Source organism: Acanthochromis polyacanthus, chromosome 12 (assembly GCF_021347895.1).
Source record: "Acanthochromis polyacanthus isolate Apoly-LR-REF ecotype Palm Island chromosome 12, KAUST_Apoly_ChrSc, whole genome shotgun sequence".
Lineage (NCBI taxonomy): Eukaryota > Metazoa > Chordata > Actinopteri > Pomacentridae > Acanthochromis > Acanthochromis polyacanthus.
The window spans coordinates 34,574,267-34,590,075 of NC_067124.1; the positions used below are offsets into that span (position 1 = coordinate 34,574,267).

At 39.7% G+C, this 15,809-nt stretch overlaps 2 protein-coding genes across 5 annotated transcripts in view; both read left to right on the top strand.

Moving 5' to 3' along the window:
- Positions 1-11,864, top strand: zdhhc11 (zinc finger DHHC-type containing 11). 3 transcript variants are annotated; one of them, XR_007945443.1, is made up of 14 exons: positions 1-266; positions 355-431; positions 2,501-2,719; positions 3,196-3,374; positions 3,459-3,560; positions 3,665-3,789; positions 4,810-4,965; positions 5,068-5,186; positions 5,269-5,318; positions 5,402-5,465; positions 6,045-6,123; positions 6,402-6,561; positions 9,198-9,256; positions 10,286-11,864. XR_007945443.1 is itself a non-coding variant. In XM_022208329.2 (11 exons), exons 2-11 carry the CDS (start codon positions 2,501-2,503, stop codon positions 6,536-6,538), a joined length of 1,230 nt encoding a protein of 409 aa, XP_022064021.1. In that variant the 5' UTR covers positions 2-431; the 3' UTR covers positions 6,539-7,086. The 3 variants fall into 3 exon arrangements, 1 of the variants encoding a protein (XP_022064021.1); XR_007945442.1 differs by having other exon boundaries at positions 1-431; XM_022208329.2 differs by lacking the exons at positions 9,198-9,256; positions 10,286-11,864 and having other exon boundaries at positions 2-431; positions 6,402-7,086.
- LOC110960919 (tubulin polymerization-promoting protein) overlaps positions 11,694-15,809 on the top strand; it is a 19,660-nt gene continuing 15,544 nt past the window's right edge. The window contains exon 1 of one of the 2 annotated variants that reach the window (XM_022208334.2): positions 11,694-11,816. The gene's annotated coding sequence lies outside the window, so the exon portion shown is untranslated. Of the gene's footprint in view, positions 11,865-15,809 lie in introns of both variants that reach the window. The other variant, XM_022208333.2, reaches the window with a different exon arrangement.

The following is a 15,809-nucleotide window of genomic DNA, read 5'->3' on the forward strand; positions in this document are numbered from 1 at the left end:
CAGAACTTGTATAATCTCTTAGTATGAAAAACAGGTATGATTGCCAGTTTGATACTGAAGCTGCACGCCTCTTTATCCAGCCAGTGAGGAGCTGCAAATAAAGACGCTGCGCATCTTGAGGAGAGCGGCAGTGCGCATGCGCAGTGGGATATTAGTTAGTTTCCATAGCTCCGACCTGCTGAGTGAGTTGATTTTTCAACTTCTGACTCACGTCCTCCGGTGACACAAATCCAAGGGCACCGGAGCGGTTTTATCTGGCATTACAGGTGCCTTTTATTTGTTTCTCTTTGATGTTTTGTTGTTTAAGCATGTAAATTTCACATTTTTGAACCACCTGCCCGTCTCATTAACCAGTCATGGGACGTTAATCGATGGAAATCTCCGCCTGAAGCTTGACATTTTGTGGTCGCTTTGCATTTTCAGCAGGAAAAGTAAGTAATTTTTCATGTCTTACAACTTCTTTTACTCGTTTTCTCTCACCTATGATTGGTGGGAGTTTATTTTGACGCGTAAAATACTAGTTACCCGAGTTATTTGTGAATTAAACATACAAAAGGTGATAAAGCACTCAACCTTTAACCCAGGTTTAGCCGGTCGCTTTAGTTGTCAAGCAAAACAAAAGCAACAGCTGCTAGCAAGAGAACCACACAGGTTTATTACCCTAACCTGGCAGCTAGTGCTCAATTTCCCACATATTTCTAATGTAAATATGAGAAAAAACATAAATATTGTTTGCCAGATGGTTAAGAAGTTCACAAATGATTAGTTTTTCCTCAAATTTGCAGCTAATATCGACATCTGTGCAATGATTATGTGTTGTCTCCGGGGTCAAATGCAAAAGCAAAACGTGATTACAAAATCTGCTCAAAGAAAGAGGATGTTGCACTTTGTTTAACCGTTTTACTGTGGATCAGCTGTTGTCTTCTGCAGGCTTTCTGCATTGTTCTTGATACCATAAATTTATTCCATTACACTGCAATGCATATACAGTTGAGATGATATAAACAAGTGGCCAAAGACAGTAAGACTTTATGTTAGAGATACTAATGACAAATATTAACCATTTCTACATTTTTACAAAACAATTACTGTCCAAAATCATTCATACCCCTGGAAATTGTCACAATTCTTTGAGAAATTGCAGCTTCTATCCCATTTGAAAGGATTCTGGTAATTTCTATTGTGTTCTGCAGCTTTCAAACACATTACTGAGCTGCTGCTAGAGTCCACCGTTAAGAGGGAGCTGTACATTGCGGCTGCTCACAAGATGTTTAAAGGCTCAAAGACCACATCCAAGTATATTCAAGTGCCAGGAGCCGCAGTGCAAAGCATCTCCAAAATATACAAGGAGTTCCATACATGAAAAACCTCAAAGGGCCGATAGGAAGACAAACGTGAGCTCTGCATCCACGAGAGTGGAATTGCAAAAGAAGGATCCAAGCATCAGCATCAAGTGCATCATGATGAATGTGAGCAGTTCAGATAGCAACATCATAATTAGACACTACAGCAGACACTGAGCAAGATCAGTCTCCATGGATGCAGACCAAGGAGGACTCCAAGACACCCACACAAAAGCTGACCTGGACAATGAAAAAACAATTGGTTTAGGTAGGTGAGATGAAAATGGAGCTGTTTGGACACAAAGAAAGCAGAAGCATTCAAGGAAAAGAAAAGCATCCCCAAATATGGTGGTCGGAATGTGATGCTTTGGGCCGTTTTTCAGCCGATGAACCGGACAGCCTGGTCAAAGTAAACAGCATGATGACAGTGATGCTCCTTGGGCAGCATCAGAGCTTCCAACAAGACTGATGTGAAATATGGAGCCAAAGTGGTGAAGAAATGGTGAAGAGAAAACAATAAGAAGATATTTGAGTGGCCCAGCCAGAGTCCAGACCTGAATCCATCCAGAATCTATGGAAGAACTAAAGAGCAGAGTGATGGAGAGGAAGCCTTCAAGCTCAAAGAGCTGGAGAGATGTACACTTGGAGGAACAAAATCCCAGTAGAGACATGTAGAAAGATAGCTTGCAACTTGAACAACTGTTTAATTGATTTGGTGACAAATATAGACCGAGAAGAGGTATAAATCATTTTGGACATGGTATTTCTACTGAAAATGTGAGAAAAATGTCATAAACATCTCTAAAACAAGGTCTTAACATCTTTTGTCACTTCTTTATGTCATTTCAATCCACAGGAACCTCCCCAAAAATCGCTATAAATACAAATTTGGCACGGGTATGAATAATCTTAGGATTGACTGTTTATGTTTAATACATTTCTTATATTGTTATTATGCCAGTGAGGGCAGACTTAAATGACAAGGCTGTTACACCTAGCTAAAGCTAATGCTCAGTCTGACTATTGGTCCATTAGTAGGTCAGCAGTCACTGAGCTCATTTTCCTAACTCATTTGCCCAGCAAATGTAGCCACACTGTGCTACAGCTGGGCTTGTGTGCACTACATTATGTGTTTTTAATCTCTTCGTACTGTCTAGATGAGCTGCTTCAGTCAGAGGTTGAGGCGCACGGCTCCAATGCAAGGCAACAGCAGAAATGAGCTGGTCCCCTCCAAGCCTCCGAGGATGAATGGATGGTCGTGGCCGCCTCAAGCTTTCCAGATTGTTGGCTGGTTGGCCTACAGCTACCTCGCTATAGTCAGCTTCGGCATCTACATCCCTCTTCTGCCTCTGCCGTTGAACCATGTGGCCTACACTGTATCCTTAACACACAGCTGAAACCTCGCTGTCATCGTAGCTGACTATCAAGTGCACCGCAGTGGCTCTTTCATATTTGAATATGGGGCAAACATTAGCCTCTGCTGTGGTTCTGTTGCTCCTCAGTTGGAGAAGACAAGGATTTTGTTGTGTGCTCTGTCTGTATGGGCTCCAGTCACAACCGACGTGACTCCATCTCTGTTTCTGTGGTCTCTATCAAAAGACATAATCAGTGGTCTTTTTGTTACATGTTGAATGCCGGATGATGTCTGCACGCTAGTTGACTTTACTGCAGCATCACGCAGCCATAAAAACAGTTGATGTCTTCAGACTTTCTCACACAAAGGATGCACTTGTGTCCAACACTTTCTTGCTCTTGTGCCACTTACTATCCTGCCTTTTAGCTCCACATCTTTCAAATATTGCACTATTCTTCTAATATTAGTGCTGTTTTCCTTGACTTTGGTTGTGTACAGCTGATGGGCATAACGTTTATTGTGCACTTTGTCACCCATATTGCTGCTGTTACTATAGATCCAGCAGATGCCAGCGTGAGGGCGAAGCAGAGCTATTCCAGTCCCTTGCCGTTTTTTGATCGGACGAAGCAGCCTCACGTCATCCAGGATCTGCATTGTTACCTGTGTGATGTCAAAGTGTATGTACGATCAAGTAGTATCATTCTCAAAGCATAAATATATGTTTACTAAATTATAATGATGTAAAAAAAATCTCCATATAGTGGCCCCAAAGTAAAACACTGTGGTGTTTGCAACAAGTGCGTGGAAGACTTTGACCATCACTGCAAATGGATGAACACCTGTGTGGGTGGGAGAAACTACTGGTAAGTTTTTTGGATGGACATGTGTTCCGACTTTATGACTGCTGTTCAAATTATATATAGCATGTTGCAGAAATTTACATGAGGTTTTTGTGTGTTGCTTTCAGGTTCTTCTTTTTGGCGCTGTCCTCCGCTACGATCAGCACCTTCCTGCTCATTGTTGTGGTCTTGTTCATATTTATTCAGCATTACCTGGATCCACACAGCCTACGGACCGCACCACAGTTTACCAGTGAGTTACTTGTATCTGACTGAACAGATGGAAAGGTTTGGATCAACTCAATTCAATTCAGTTTTTGTTGTAAAGCACCAATTCACAGCATGAGTCCTCTCAGGCCTATAGCAACATAACTAAGGAATGGTTCAGGGTCATTAGGGTTATCAAAAAGGAAAGTTCGAAGCCTCATCTTAAAAGTAGAAAAGGTCTCTGCCTACTGTACCCAAACTGGAAGCTGGTTCCACAGCAGAGGGGCCTGATAGCTGAAATATTTGCCTCATCCTTTTTTTGGACATCAGAAGTAAGCTCTAGAAATTACAATTGAAGAGTGTTCTAATGGAAAATATGATACAAGATCTTTAAGATATGATAGCGTTTGGTTATGAAGGGCTTTGCAAACTGAGAACAGGATTTTAGATTTGATTCTGGAATTTGCAGGGAGACAATAAAGAGAAGGCTAATATGGTAGGAATATAATGTCTTTTACAGGTTCCTGTCAGAACTCTGGCTTCAGCATTTTAGATCGTAAGTACTTAAATATCCTGATAATAGGAAACTACAGTGATTCAGTCTTGAAGTAGCACATGCATAGACTAGTTTTTTAGCATCACTGTGAAACACAATATTCCTAATTTTTGTGTTATTGTGGAGATGAAGGAATACCGTCCTAGAAACTTGCTTTGTATGTGAGTTAAAGGACATATCCTGGTCATAAAAGCCAAGTCAATGCCATTTAGAGCAGAGAGACTGAAATTTAGTCTAAATTTAGAACAAAATTACGAGGCAACCAGGCATTTTTGTCCTGAAGACATGCTTTAAGTGTGAGAAACTGGTTTGTTTCATCTGGCTTCATAGATAAATTTCGCTGGGTGTCATCTGCACAGCAACATTTCCTGATAATATCGCTAAAAGGGACAGTGTAGACGGTGAAAAGTATTGGCCCAAGCACAGAACCCTGTGGAACTCCATAACTAACGTATGTGTGTGTGGAAGAATCATTATTGAAAGCTACATCATTATTTATTCTTTTCCCAGGTGCATTGGGGAACACCACTTGGCTGGTGTTTTTACCGTTGGCTCCCATAAAAACTAGTTCCGCCGGCCTCCTCATATCAGCTTTTATAACGATCATGCTGAGCATCACCTGCTTGCTGCTGCTCAGTCATCTGCTGGGCTTTCACCTGTACCTCTGTGAGTCACAGTTTCCAAGACAAACATTTGATTATTTTCCCTTCCACCAATCATTAATCATCAGTATTGCCTCTTTTGTTTTTTCTCCTATTGATTTAACAGTCTATAAAGGTATAAGCACGTATGATTACATAAAGATGCAGCGACAAAAAGAAGCAAGAAATCGAGATAGTGAAGCTGGAAATTCTCGTGACGCAAAAACCCATAATAAGTCTCCACAGGTGAGTCCTGCCTTCTGTCACTGACTGTCATTTACATGTAGTTACCATGGATAAAAGCATTTATTTTTCCATTTTTTTAAAGAGTCAAATGGGGTCAATTGACTGTGAGCCAGCATTATCACAGAATCCAAGGTAAATATATTTCCTTACAGTTCTTGTTTTATTACTACTAAAGCAAATTAATGAGTGAATTCATGACTATGGCTTTCTTACAGTTCTTGCAAGTTTGACAATAAAGGCCCACTGAGCAGCCGATTGTCAGAGTCCATATGCACAGAGGTAAGCATTATTGTCAGCACATTTAAAAAAATAACAGGTTTTTGGTCGAGTCATAGTAGATATAAATTATGCATATAATTATAAACAATTGTATGCCTAATATGGATAAGAAAAAAGCCCTATGTATTAGTACTACTTGACCTAATTTGCAGTCTTTAGCACTGTAGACCCCTTGACTTCACAGTCTAATTGACTTCTCTGATAATGTTTTGGATAAATGTTCATCTGAAAGCTATATAATTAATTATGGCGATCCTCAAGGTTCAATTTTAGGTCCTGGACTATTGAACGTTTATATGGTGTCACTTGGAAACATAACCAGAAGTCATGGTGTAAAATTTCAAAGCTATGCTGATGACAAACAACTATATATTGACATGTCTCCCGATGAACTACAATCAATCCTGGTTTGAGCTATGTTTTAGATGTGACGTTATGGGTAGCAAGACAATTTTCTGCATTAGTTAGGACTAAAGTAATTTTTTTGCTTGTTTTATTTAATTTGTAAAGAATTTTGTGTAACATTCTGGTTTTATGAAAGTTTCTATACACTGACTGATTAAAATGTTTCTCATGTAGCTGGAAAACTTTAAGAAATCCTCTGAAAAGGAGAACAGTTTCCGTTATGGTACAGAAAACCCAGCAGATAACACAGCAAGTAAGTATTTAACCGCACTGGAGAAGGAAAAACTTTAGAAATGCAAATAAATACAACTGAGTTTACACAGCTTTCTTGCAGTGTGAACATTTCAACTATGTGTTTCATATTATTTAAACACGATTGCTTGACTGTCTTACAGTGTACATAAATGCTTATGTTTTTACTTCTTTAGTGTAAATAATTCTTACACAAGTATTAAGGGATATTTATTAGTCGTATTTATTTAGCAGTGATGCAGTTTCCAAATAACACTACTTGTCTCTTGGGTCTCAAAGGGGAAATGAGTGATGTTAAAAGCTGGAAGCCCGTTGATGATGAGGAGGCTCAGAGCTCCAGTGTGAAGTCTGTTGACAGCGTTCCTGGAGTGCAGGATCCTCTGGGCAGCTCCATCATGACTCCAGATGAGACTTAGCAGGAACTGAGGTCTTCATAGCGGTGGGTCAGAATGTGCTGCTCTCTGGATCAACTTTTTATGATATAATATTTCATAAAACTTCATGAAGGATGTGTTGGAGACTTCGTTTTTTCATACATTTCAAAGGACATTGCACACCGCCTCAGTAACTGTGAACGTGTCATTGGGTTTTGTTCCTTTTTATTTGTAGCGTCTTGTTTTTATGACAATTGTTGAATTATGTAAATCATTGTTTTATCTGTGTGGAGAGCCAAAGTCCAGCCGCACCGCCAGGTTAGTTTCTGCTCCACTAGCCTCCGTCAGATCAGACAATATTGGAGTTTACTTTCTGATTACTGCACTGACTGAAACCTTATTAAGGATCTTCTTGCTCATTTTCTTGCTCACCACCAAAAAGGGAAGTTTACATGCGAAAATACTTTGTCTAACTGAAAGTAGTGGAACAGATACTAGCTTGAAATAACACTTCAGCTCTCTGTTTCTGTTTTTTAACAAACCACTGAATGTTTTAGCGATATTTAATAGTAAAGACAATGAATACACCATGTTTGCTCTATTGATTTTTCTTCTTTCAGAGTTCATGTCCATATTGTAAGCTGTATGCTCTTTTGGTTTCCATTACTGGCGGCAATCTTAAGAAAAAACATTTATTAGCAATGACCTTAACAACAGCTAAAACCAGTGGTGAAAGTAACTAAGTACATCTACTCAAGTACTGTACAATTGTGAGGCATTTGAGTGTTTGTACTTTGATACTTATTATTCAAGTAGATTTCAGGGAAAATATATTCTAATATCAGCTGCTTTATATTTATCTGACAACTGAAGTTAATTTTAAGATGAACATTTTACATAGTGAATAACAGAACTTTTGAAATGGAACACATTGTTCAAGATTAAACCAATGATTTCCAACCTTTTAGCTTCTTCCAAAAAGCAGTGTGTATTCAGGTTCACTTTTCAGGTGTCTGAGTTGTTTACAGCTCAATCAAATGGTGATTTTTTTCCCCCTCTAAACTTCTTGTATGGTTTCATTTCGATAAATGTTTCTCTGATCTAATATCTCAGCAAGAGTCAAGGATTATAGAAAAACTGAAAATAAATCAAATGAAAGCTGGATATAAATTAGTTCAAATCCCACCTGCTGCAGCTAAAACAGCAACAGACGGGGACCAGCCAGTACATTTTCCTGAATAAAAGTTGCACTTTGTTGCTAATAGTTGTGGGCTTTTAGGATTTTTCATTCAAGATTTTCACTCCATTGTAATGGAACATTTTTGCATTGCTGTTTTGGTATTTTTACTGACAGAATCTAAATACTTCCTCCACTGCTGCCAGCAGCATCAGAAAACTCATCAGCTACAGCTTTAACAGTAGCTGACACTTACGATAGGCCAAGAATATAAAGTAAATAAAGTCCCATTTCTTACCTTTTAGCATCACAAAATGGGAACGTCTCTACACAGGTAATGTGGGAGCTTACATTTAGGGGAAACTGACCTAAAGAATACTTACAGCTCTGAATATTTAATATTAAACGGACATCTTGACGTCTAATCATGCGCCTCGGAGTCTATGGATGAATGGCAGAAAGATTGTGAGTTACTTTAAGCAAGCCAAACTAGAAATGGCTTGGAAGAAGACCATGTCTACTACATCAAATGCACATGAACTTAGCTATGTAACAGCAGCATTTCCACCATGAATGGCAAGTGTTATTTGGAAGATCGTGATTTAAGGAAGGCACAACCAAGAGAGGAGATGATTCACAAGACTGGTTCATGTAGCAAGAATAGTGTTTGTGCAGCTGTTGCCAGTACAGCTTCTGTATCAGCAAATAGCACATCTTAGGTGCCAACAAGGTAAATTTCCGAGCAGATAAATATTTTTCTCGTGGGGATAATTTGACTTTGGACTTGTCCACACAGTTAGACACTATATATATAAAATGTACACATAATTATTTGGTAATTTGTGGTTTCGTCCTGCAGCACTACCTCTGTGTATTTTAGGCCACTGTTTGAAATTCCAACTGACAGACACATTAAAATGAATCTAGAGGAAGCTCTGCAGCACTTGACCTCAACAGTTCCTCATAACCACTGAGCTAGCTGCTCTGCTGGACCCGGATAACCTGATTATTGGTGTCAGAGCAGAACAAACCGCACTGCTGCTGAAAGTTCCAATTCAATGAAGAAGTAGGAGACACTTTTTTTATTAATATTCTTTTTACATACCCTTCCGACAGCTGCTGCCTGTGATATTTTGTATGATTCAAGCCAACTTTCTCCAAAAGAATAATACATCCTGTCAGGAATAATACTAAGCATCTGTGTGTGTGTGTGTGTGTGTGTGTGTGTGTGTGTGTGTTCCATAGGAGAATTTCTGTTATTGCTTTTTTAGATTAATTTGCTTATATGTTTTTATTGAAGAATTTGGAAAGAGGATTCTTGCAGCCAATTCTAATTACCGTAATTGTCCATTTCTAGCTGTCATATACTTTTACCACTAGATGGCGCTAGATGCTGGGTGGTCTGTGTTTTAAACTGATCACTGAATAGGAATCTGTTTTTTTTTTAATGACTGGATTTCTGAATAGTTTCTTAAAAAGTGTCACTTCTAGTCTTTCTTTCATAGTCACTTTATTTTTTTTCAGAAATCACTACCTGTGATGAGAGCTGTCCTACTCCTTGGACATACACTTTAATCTTCTTGGTAAGAATTTTTAAAAATGCCATGAATTAAATGTTGTTTTACAAAAAGTCACTTTCAGGCACCAAATCTCGTGTAATATTGAAAGGAATGGAAGTGCTACAGGATGAAGGCCTTTTCCTCCACAGACATTTTGAAACACACACACACACACACACACACACACACACACACACACACACACACACGTTTGTACTTCTATCTTAGTGAGGACATCCATAGGCGTAATGCATTTCCTAGAGCCTTACCCTAACCTTAACCATCACAACTGATCGCCTAACCCTAATCCTTACCCTAACCCTAACCAAACCTCAATTCATACCTGTTCTCTAAAAACAAGTCTTCACCCTCAAACATGGCTGTTTCAAAGTGAGGACCGGCCAAAATGTCCTCACTTTGTAAAAATGTCCTCACTTTGATAGTTAAATGCAGAAAATGGTTCTCACAATGTAGCAAGTACAAGAACACACACACACACACACACACACACACACACACACACACACACACACACACACACACACACACACACACACACACACACACACACACACACATTCATACATATGAATTTTTTTGTAAATATCTTTCTTGGCAGTTTTCTATGAATCCGCATATTTGCAGTATTTTGTTCAAAATCACACCAGTTACATTTCTGTGCAAATTATCACTTCTAACATTTTTAGGAAATCATTAACTGTCGTATCTTCAAATCATGCTTCATTTGTACAAATAACTACGTTTGCAAAATTTTTGAACAATTCATGAACTCTGTCCCATGTTTGTACAAACAATCAGTTATGTAAGAAAAAAATCAACTTTTTCAAACTTTGAAATGAAGTGCTCACTCTCACAGATTTAGACAGATTTGTTAACAATATTTCAGAGAAATGGTGATATTGTGTACGTGGAAAAAGTTTCAGATCTTTGAGTTCCTCTCATAAAAAATGGGAGCAAAAACAAAAGTGTTGCGTTTATATATTTTTTTGAGTGTAATTACAAGGGATTTTTTTCATGTTTGCATCTACACAGACTGGTCAGGAGGGCCGGTTCTGTCCTGGACTGTTCCCTGGACTCCATAGAGGAGGTGGGTGAGAGGAGGATGTTGGCATTTTCCATCCATCCTGGAAAATCCCTCTCAACCACTGCATGACACTGTGGGGTCTTTAAGCAGCTCCTTCAGCAGCAGACTGAGACAGCCACCTTGCAAGAATGAGCGCTATCGCAGGTCCTTCATCCCATCTGCTGTCAGACTGTACAACATCAGCATCACTGGCTGATGTTAACATAAACACATAAGCACAATTCCTTGCACTGCTGTCATTTTCTGCACTTCTACATTTTATTCCACAAGTCACTTTTTGCTGATGTCATTTGTTTATAGTGTAGTAATACTCTATTTATCCATTTCCATCCTTCATTCTTGTATATATTGTATATATGTTTGTTATTATAATTATTATATTTACTGTATATTGCTGCTGTAACACGGGAAATTCCCCCTGCCATGGGGAGTAATAAAGGATTATCTTATCTTACAGAATAGTATATCTGATATCCAGTGTTATGTTGACTTGGAAAAGATGCCTCCGTTTGCTAAACATGAAGTGTTTTTTTCCGATTCTTTCATACTGAGGTCACTGGGTTTTGCTCCTTTTACAAAAATGATTTAGTGGCCAATACAGATTTTACAACTGTGGCAGGGCAACTCTAATAACTCAGTTTAATTGTCTGGTGATCAAACACAGTGTGAGTCATCATAACTTCCTATTTAACCACACAGTGGCGCAATTGAAGCAGCTTGAGCTCCACTATTATGTCATCCAGTGATTACTCTGCCTCCAGACTGCTTTCATCATGATCAACCATATCCTTGCTTTTTGCTCACAGGCATGCATGTTCTCACTGAGTCGTCTGTCTGAGAGCTCGGTGCTACTTTTCTCTTTTTTTTTATGATCAGTTGAAGCATCAGCAGGGCCGGAGGTTACATAATGTCCATCCATGTCCAGCCATTAGTGCCACTGCTGGTTGTGTAACACATTAGTAGTGCGCTTGGACGTGGAAGAGAATGTGAGATTTTATTAGGAAATGTCTCATAGAAATATAAAGCAGTCCTTGGAGGCACTTCCTTTTTGGCTGAGACATCCTGTGCTTGAGTTTAAAAATACTCTGTTTTTATTTTTATTTGCCCTTTCTCATGCACTCCCTCCCAATATGGTTCACTGCTTGATTATTTATTAATAAAGCTGCAAAATCTTCAAAAAAAAAATCCGTTGTTTACATCAACCAGTTCCTCCAGAAGATGCTCTTGTTTATCATCTGCGCTCCTCTGTGGTTCCAAAGCCGCAGCAGCCTACGAGGCAACAAGAAAAACAGCTCGTCGCGCAGCTCTAGCAGCCAATCAGCGGCCTGGTTTCTCTTCAGCATCTCGCAGGGGGACTGAACCATCGGGCGGACTTGAGCGCACAGGCTGAGGGAAAAGCGACTCCTTGAAAGGCTCCTCGACGCGCAATTATGGTTTGGTGAATTCGACCCGGCGCTGGAGGATTTTTTGCGTCGCCAGGTGACCAAATTTGGCACAGTTACTTGGAGCTGTTGTTTTTCTCACAAGGTAGATGCGCATGTTTTTTTGTTTGCTTTTTTTATGCGCAATTGATTCCAGGAGCTGTTTGTTTTATTCTTGCATGTTTGTGCACATCTCTTCCTTTTTATATATACATCTTTAAATTTGCAGTTTAAGCCGCTCTATGTGCATCATGCATGATGTGATTTGACTTCACGTCCTGGATTGGCACACTTGCATCAGACGCTGACAATAACAAACGCATCACGTGGACCTCTCTGTGTGAATTTGCAAGTTTATGTAACCTGTTTCGCCGAAGAAAACGCGCTCAAGACTCGGCAGCAGCTGCAGCCGTGTTCAGTAACATAAACAGGAGCTTTTTCCTCCTATGTTTATCTTCTGAACTCAGACTCCAGCCTCCTCCAATGAGCTCCATTAAAGGTTAGAAAAAGATGAGTGACAACGCGCTTGGCCTGTGGCTGCAACCTTTATGCCAGGCTGCTGGGCTGTGTGTAGGTAGTTACATAATTACGCACGAAAAAAAGAAGATTTATGCCCTCATTTATTAGCTTCCTGATGCTGAGTGTGTGTGTGAATGGAGGACAGTGTGTTCCACTCAAATCTAAATTAATATAATGACAGCAGATTAGTAATGCTCATTTTGGTTGTAGATGTGGCTTTTACATCAGTAGAAAAGAAGCTATTAGTGGATTATGGTGCATTCAAAGACACCTATCGCAGGAAAGGTAATATGCTTCTATAGTTCTTCTCTCTGAATGGCTCCAATGCCATGTTTTCCCCATAGGTTAGATTAGGTATGCCTGAGATGAAGACACAGTCACTGAGCTTGTCCCAGATTTCACTGTTGTTGGTTTCATTGCACTGGTCCAAGAGCCTTTGGGTTCTGTCATAAATAATTAACCTCAGAGTGTAAATTATCCCATTTTGTTTGACTTAAATTCAGGTCAGTTTTGCCAGATACAAGTGGGGAATGCTTATGGACAAAATGAAGTGTTGTAGTGCGACGCCCAAAGGGAAAATGTTGGGGGTTTCAGTGTTTCAGCTGCATGTCTGTGACACTGCAAAGACGAGTTAGCTAAATTAATTCATTAAGACATCACACAACACAACCTGCCTCTAAGTGTATTCCACTCAGAGTTAATTTGCTTCTGGCCCAGCCGGCCTCGTCTCCATCTGAGCCATGTCAGGGACACTTCTGCCGTCTCTGACTTCATGTGTTCCTCTCAGATGTGGGGTTGCATAATGACCCTCCTCATATACCTCCATTTGGCTCTTTGCTGCTGCCAACAATAACCGCTGCAGCTTGTTTTAAACATCTTATTTTTCTAACAGCAAGTCACTCGCCAAGATCTTTGACTCACAGAGCAGCTTTGGGGAGGTGAGGGCTGACAGAGGCAGCGTGGCGGTGACCTCACACTGATGTCATGTCCTCTTTGTGCGAGCACTGGGAGCCGTGGCCAAACTGGGAAATGGCTAAGAGGTTTCATGTGGGGGTGTTCGGTGGTACAGTCTTGAGATGATGTGTTGTGAGATGTTGTATTGTCAAATTGTTGGAGTCACTGAGGTTACATAGTACATGTACTATGAGCAAAGGCTGGACAGTTAATCAAAGTATTATCAAAACCGAAAGTGCAATATCCAAAGGTTCAGTCTTAGGGTAGTATGTGTCATAATATATCATCATAAAGAAGTATTGTGGTGCTATGGAGATGCCCCTGACATAGGAGTCGTGGTTGTTTGGTACAGATCATAGTTTTTTAAAATATTTTTTCAAGGTGAAATGTGAAAATTACTACAGCGCAGCTATCAGTCAATAATCTGAGCCAATGTTGAGCATTTTGCCATGAATCAAATTGCTGATTATTTAGACCAATCTCAGGTAAAATACTTCTGACTCAACACTTTGGCTCTGATACAGATGTGTCACAAGTAACAGCCTATCAGCACTGAAAGATAAGTGTTTTCTTTAATTGAACATGTAAAAACATAAATAAACAAAAGCATTTCAATTCAATTTTATGTTGGAGTTTGTGTTTTCGACATAATGATTTTTACTGCAAATGTATATTGGCCCCAGATGTTGGTAATCAGCCTCCTTGATTACTAATAATCTGTATCGGCACTGGAAAAACCATATCAATCAACCCCTAAAGATTACTATTCCCACTAAGATCACGACCCAAATAATCAACTGAAATATCTGTAAAAACATGAGGTTTTTGTATATCCTTTAGCTTTACAATCCACCCCACAAGAGTTTGGATTACCAGCCTTGTCCTTCAAAGAAGCCACTTTTTTTGGGTGACATTGTTATTTCTAGAGCTCGACTGATGTCTTTTTCTCAGGGCCGATATCGATACAGATTAATAATAATCGAGTAGACCAATATTCATTATTTGTAACTGACAGACAAAAATGCAGTAAAATTAAAAGTCTTGGTGTCAAAAGTCAAGATTTGCTTTTTCTTATTGTTTTTTTTTGCATATGTTTATTTTAAATAGAACTTATCCTTCAATTTTGATTGGCTATTACTTGTGAGGTGTTATCAATCAGATGGTGCTGTGGGAGGGACTGTATTCAAGACCATAGATTGATAAGCAGCTGCATGAAAGCCAAACTAGGACATTTTTAGCTTAAAAGTATTTAATGTATTTTGGAGATGTATTTTAAAAAAATACCAGTACTTACAATTAGAAAAATGAGGAATATCAAATCTGATAATCGACTAAATTGATAACCAGTCAACCCTTAAGTGTCAGGTGATACAGTCTTTAAGACGAGAGCCTGAACAATTTATCAGTTAATCAATATTAATATTGCTATGGGCCTGTCACAGATATCTGTACTGGCATATACTGATATGAAAACTTCCTTTTACAGAGCATAACAGAGAAAAAGTTGATTGGGGTTATTTACAAATGGTGCTACCACAAAGTTTGTCAAGCAGAGCAGCTCTGACTCCATTGATTACAATACTATCAGCATGTTTGCAGCACATGTAGCAGAGCACACATCACAGCTTAGCAGACAGCGGTGTAGAGTCGAGCTTTGTCGTCACGAGTTGCTAACTGATTTCTGAAACACACAGCTGTAAAATGCACAAGTAACTACCACATCTTTTCCCCTTTTAATTACAACTGGAACAGTATCGACCAATATATCGGTATCAGCATTTCTCACTCCCTAAAACTAATATCGCCCCCAAAATCCATTCAAGCTCTAGTTAAGATCAGAACTCATAACAAGCATCATATTGCTGGATTTAAACAGGGGACGTTGAGGTTACATGATGCTACACATCCTTCAGCTCAACACCCCTCGAGAATTTGCATTAACGGCCTTGTTCTGGAGCATATACCTCATGCACTAGTAACCAAACGCTGGTAGACATGGTGAACTACATAAGAAAGAGACTGGCAGACTGGATGGGGGTTTCTGTTTTACATTTGTGATTGACACGGTCGCATTCCAGAGCAGCTGCCCGAAAGGATCCTGATCTGGATTGAAAGCAGATGGGCTCTCTGCATGCCCACTCACCATGATGGCATGATGTAGGCTACTGTTAAACACCGTCCTCTCCCACGTCTCGCTCTGACAACACTGACATCACTTCACGAGCCGAACACCATCTGCCAAAGTAACAGCCCAAACACCAAATTTTAGTGTTTCCTTGGTGTGTTTTCAGCCTGCATTTCCTGCCTCATCTCCCTGGAGAATGAATAGAATGTTCCAGTCATGGCACTGTATTGTTGCTATGAATAGACGCAGTTCAAAAATGGGTCAATTTATAGTCAACGCACTCATCTGTGCAGCGCGTTGCCAGAAGGCTAGTGTATGTAAGCATGCTGTCATCCAGTCGCAGATTTGTCTCTGGAGATCTGCCCTTAACCAAATGGCTTCTCGTTTGTGTGGCAAAGTGGGGCAGGGAAGCGGCACAAGACAAAACCTTTCCTAAATGGTTGCGTTGGTCTG

Excerpts from the sequence above, each read along its gene's own strand:
- zdhhc11 (XM_022208329.2), top strand. The coding sequence starts at position 2,501 with ATGAGCTGCTTCAGTCAGAGGTTGAGGCGCACGGCTCCAATGCAAGGC. Across the intron at positions 5,466-6,044 it reads CAGAGTCCATATGCACAGAG|CTGGAAAACTTTAAGAAATC; the intron begins GTAAGCATTATT and ends TTTCTCATGTAG. Across the intron at positions 6,124-6,401 it reads CCCAGCAGATAACACAGCAA|GGGAAATGAGTGATGTTAAA; the intron begins GTAAGTATTTAA and ends TGGGTCTCAAAG.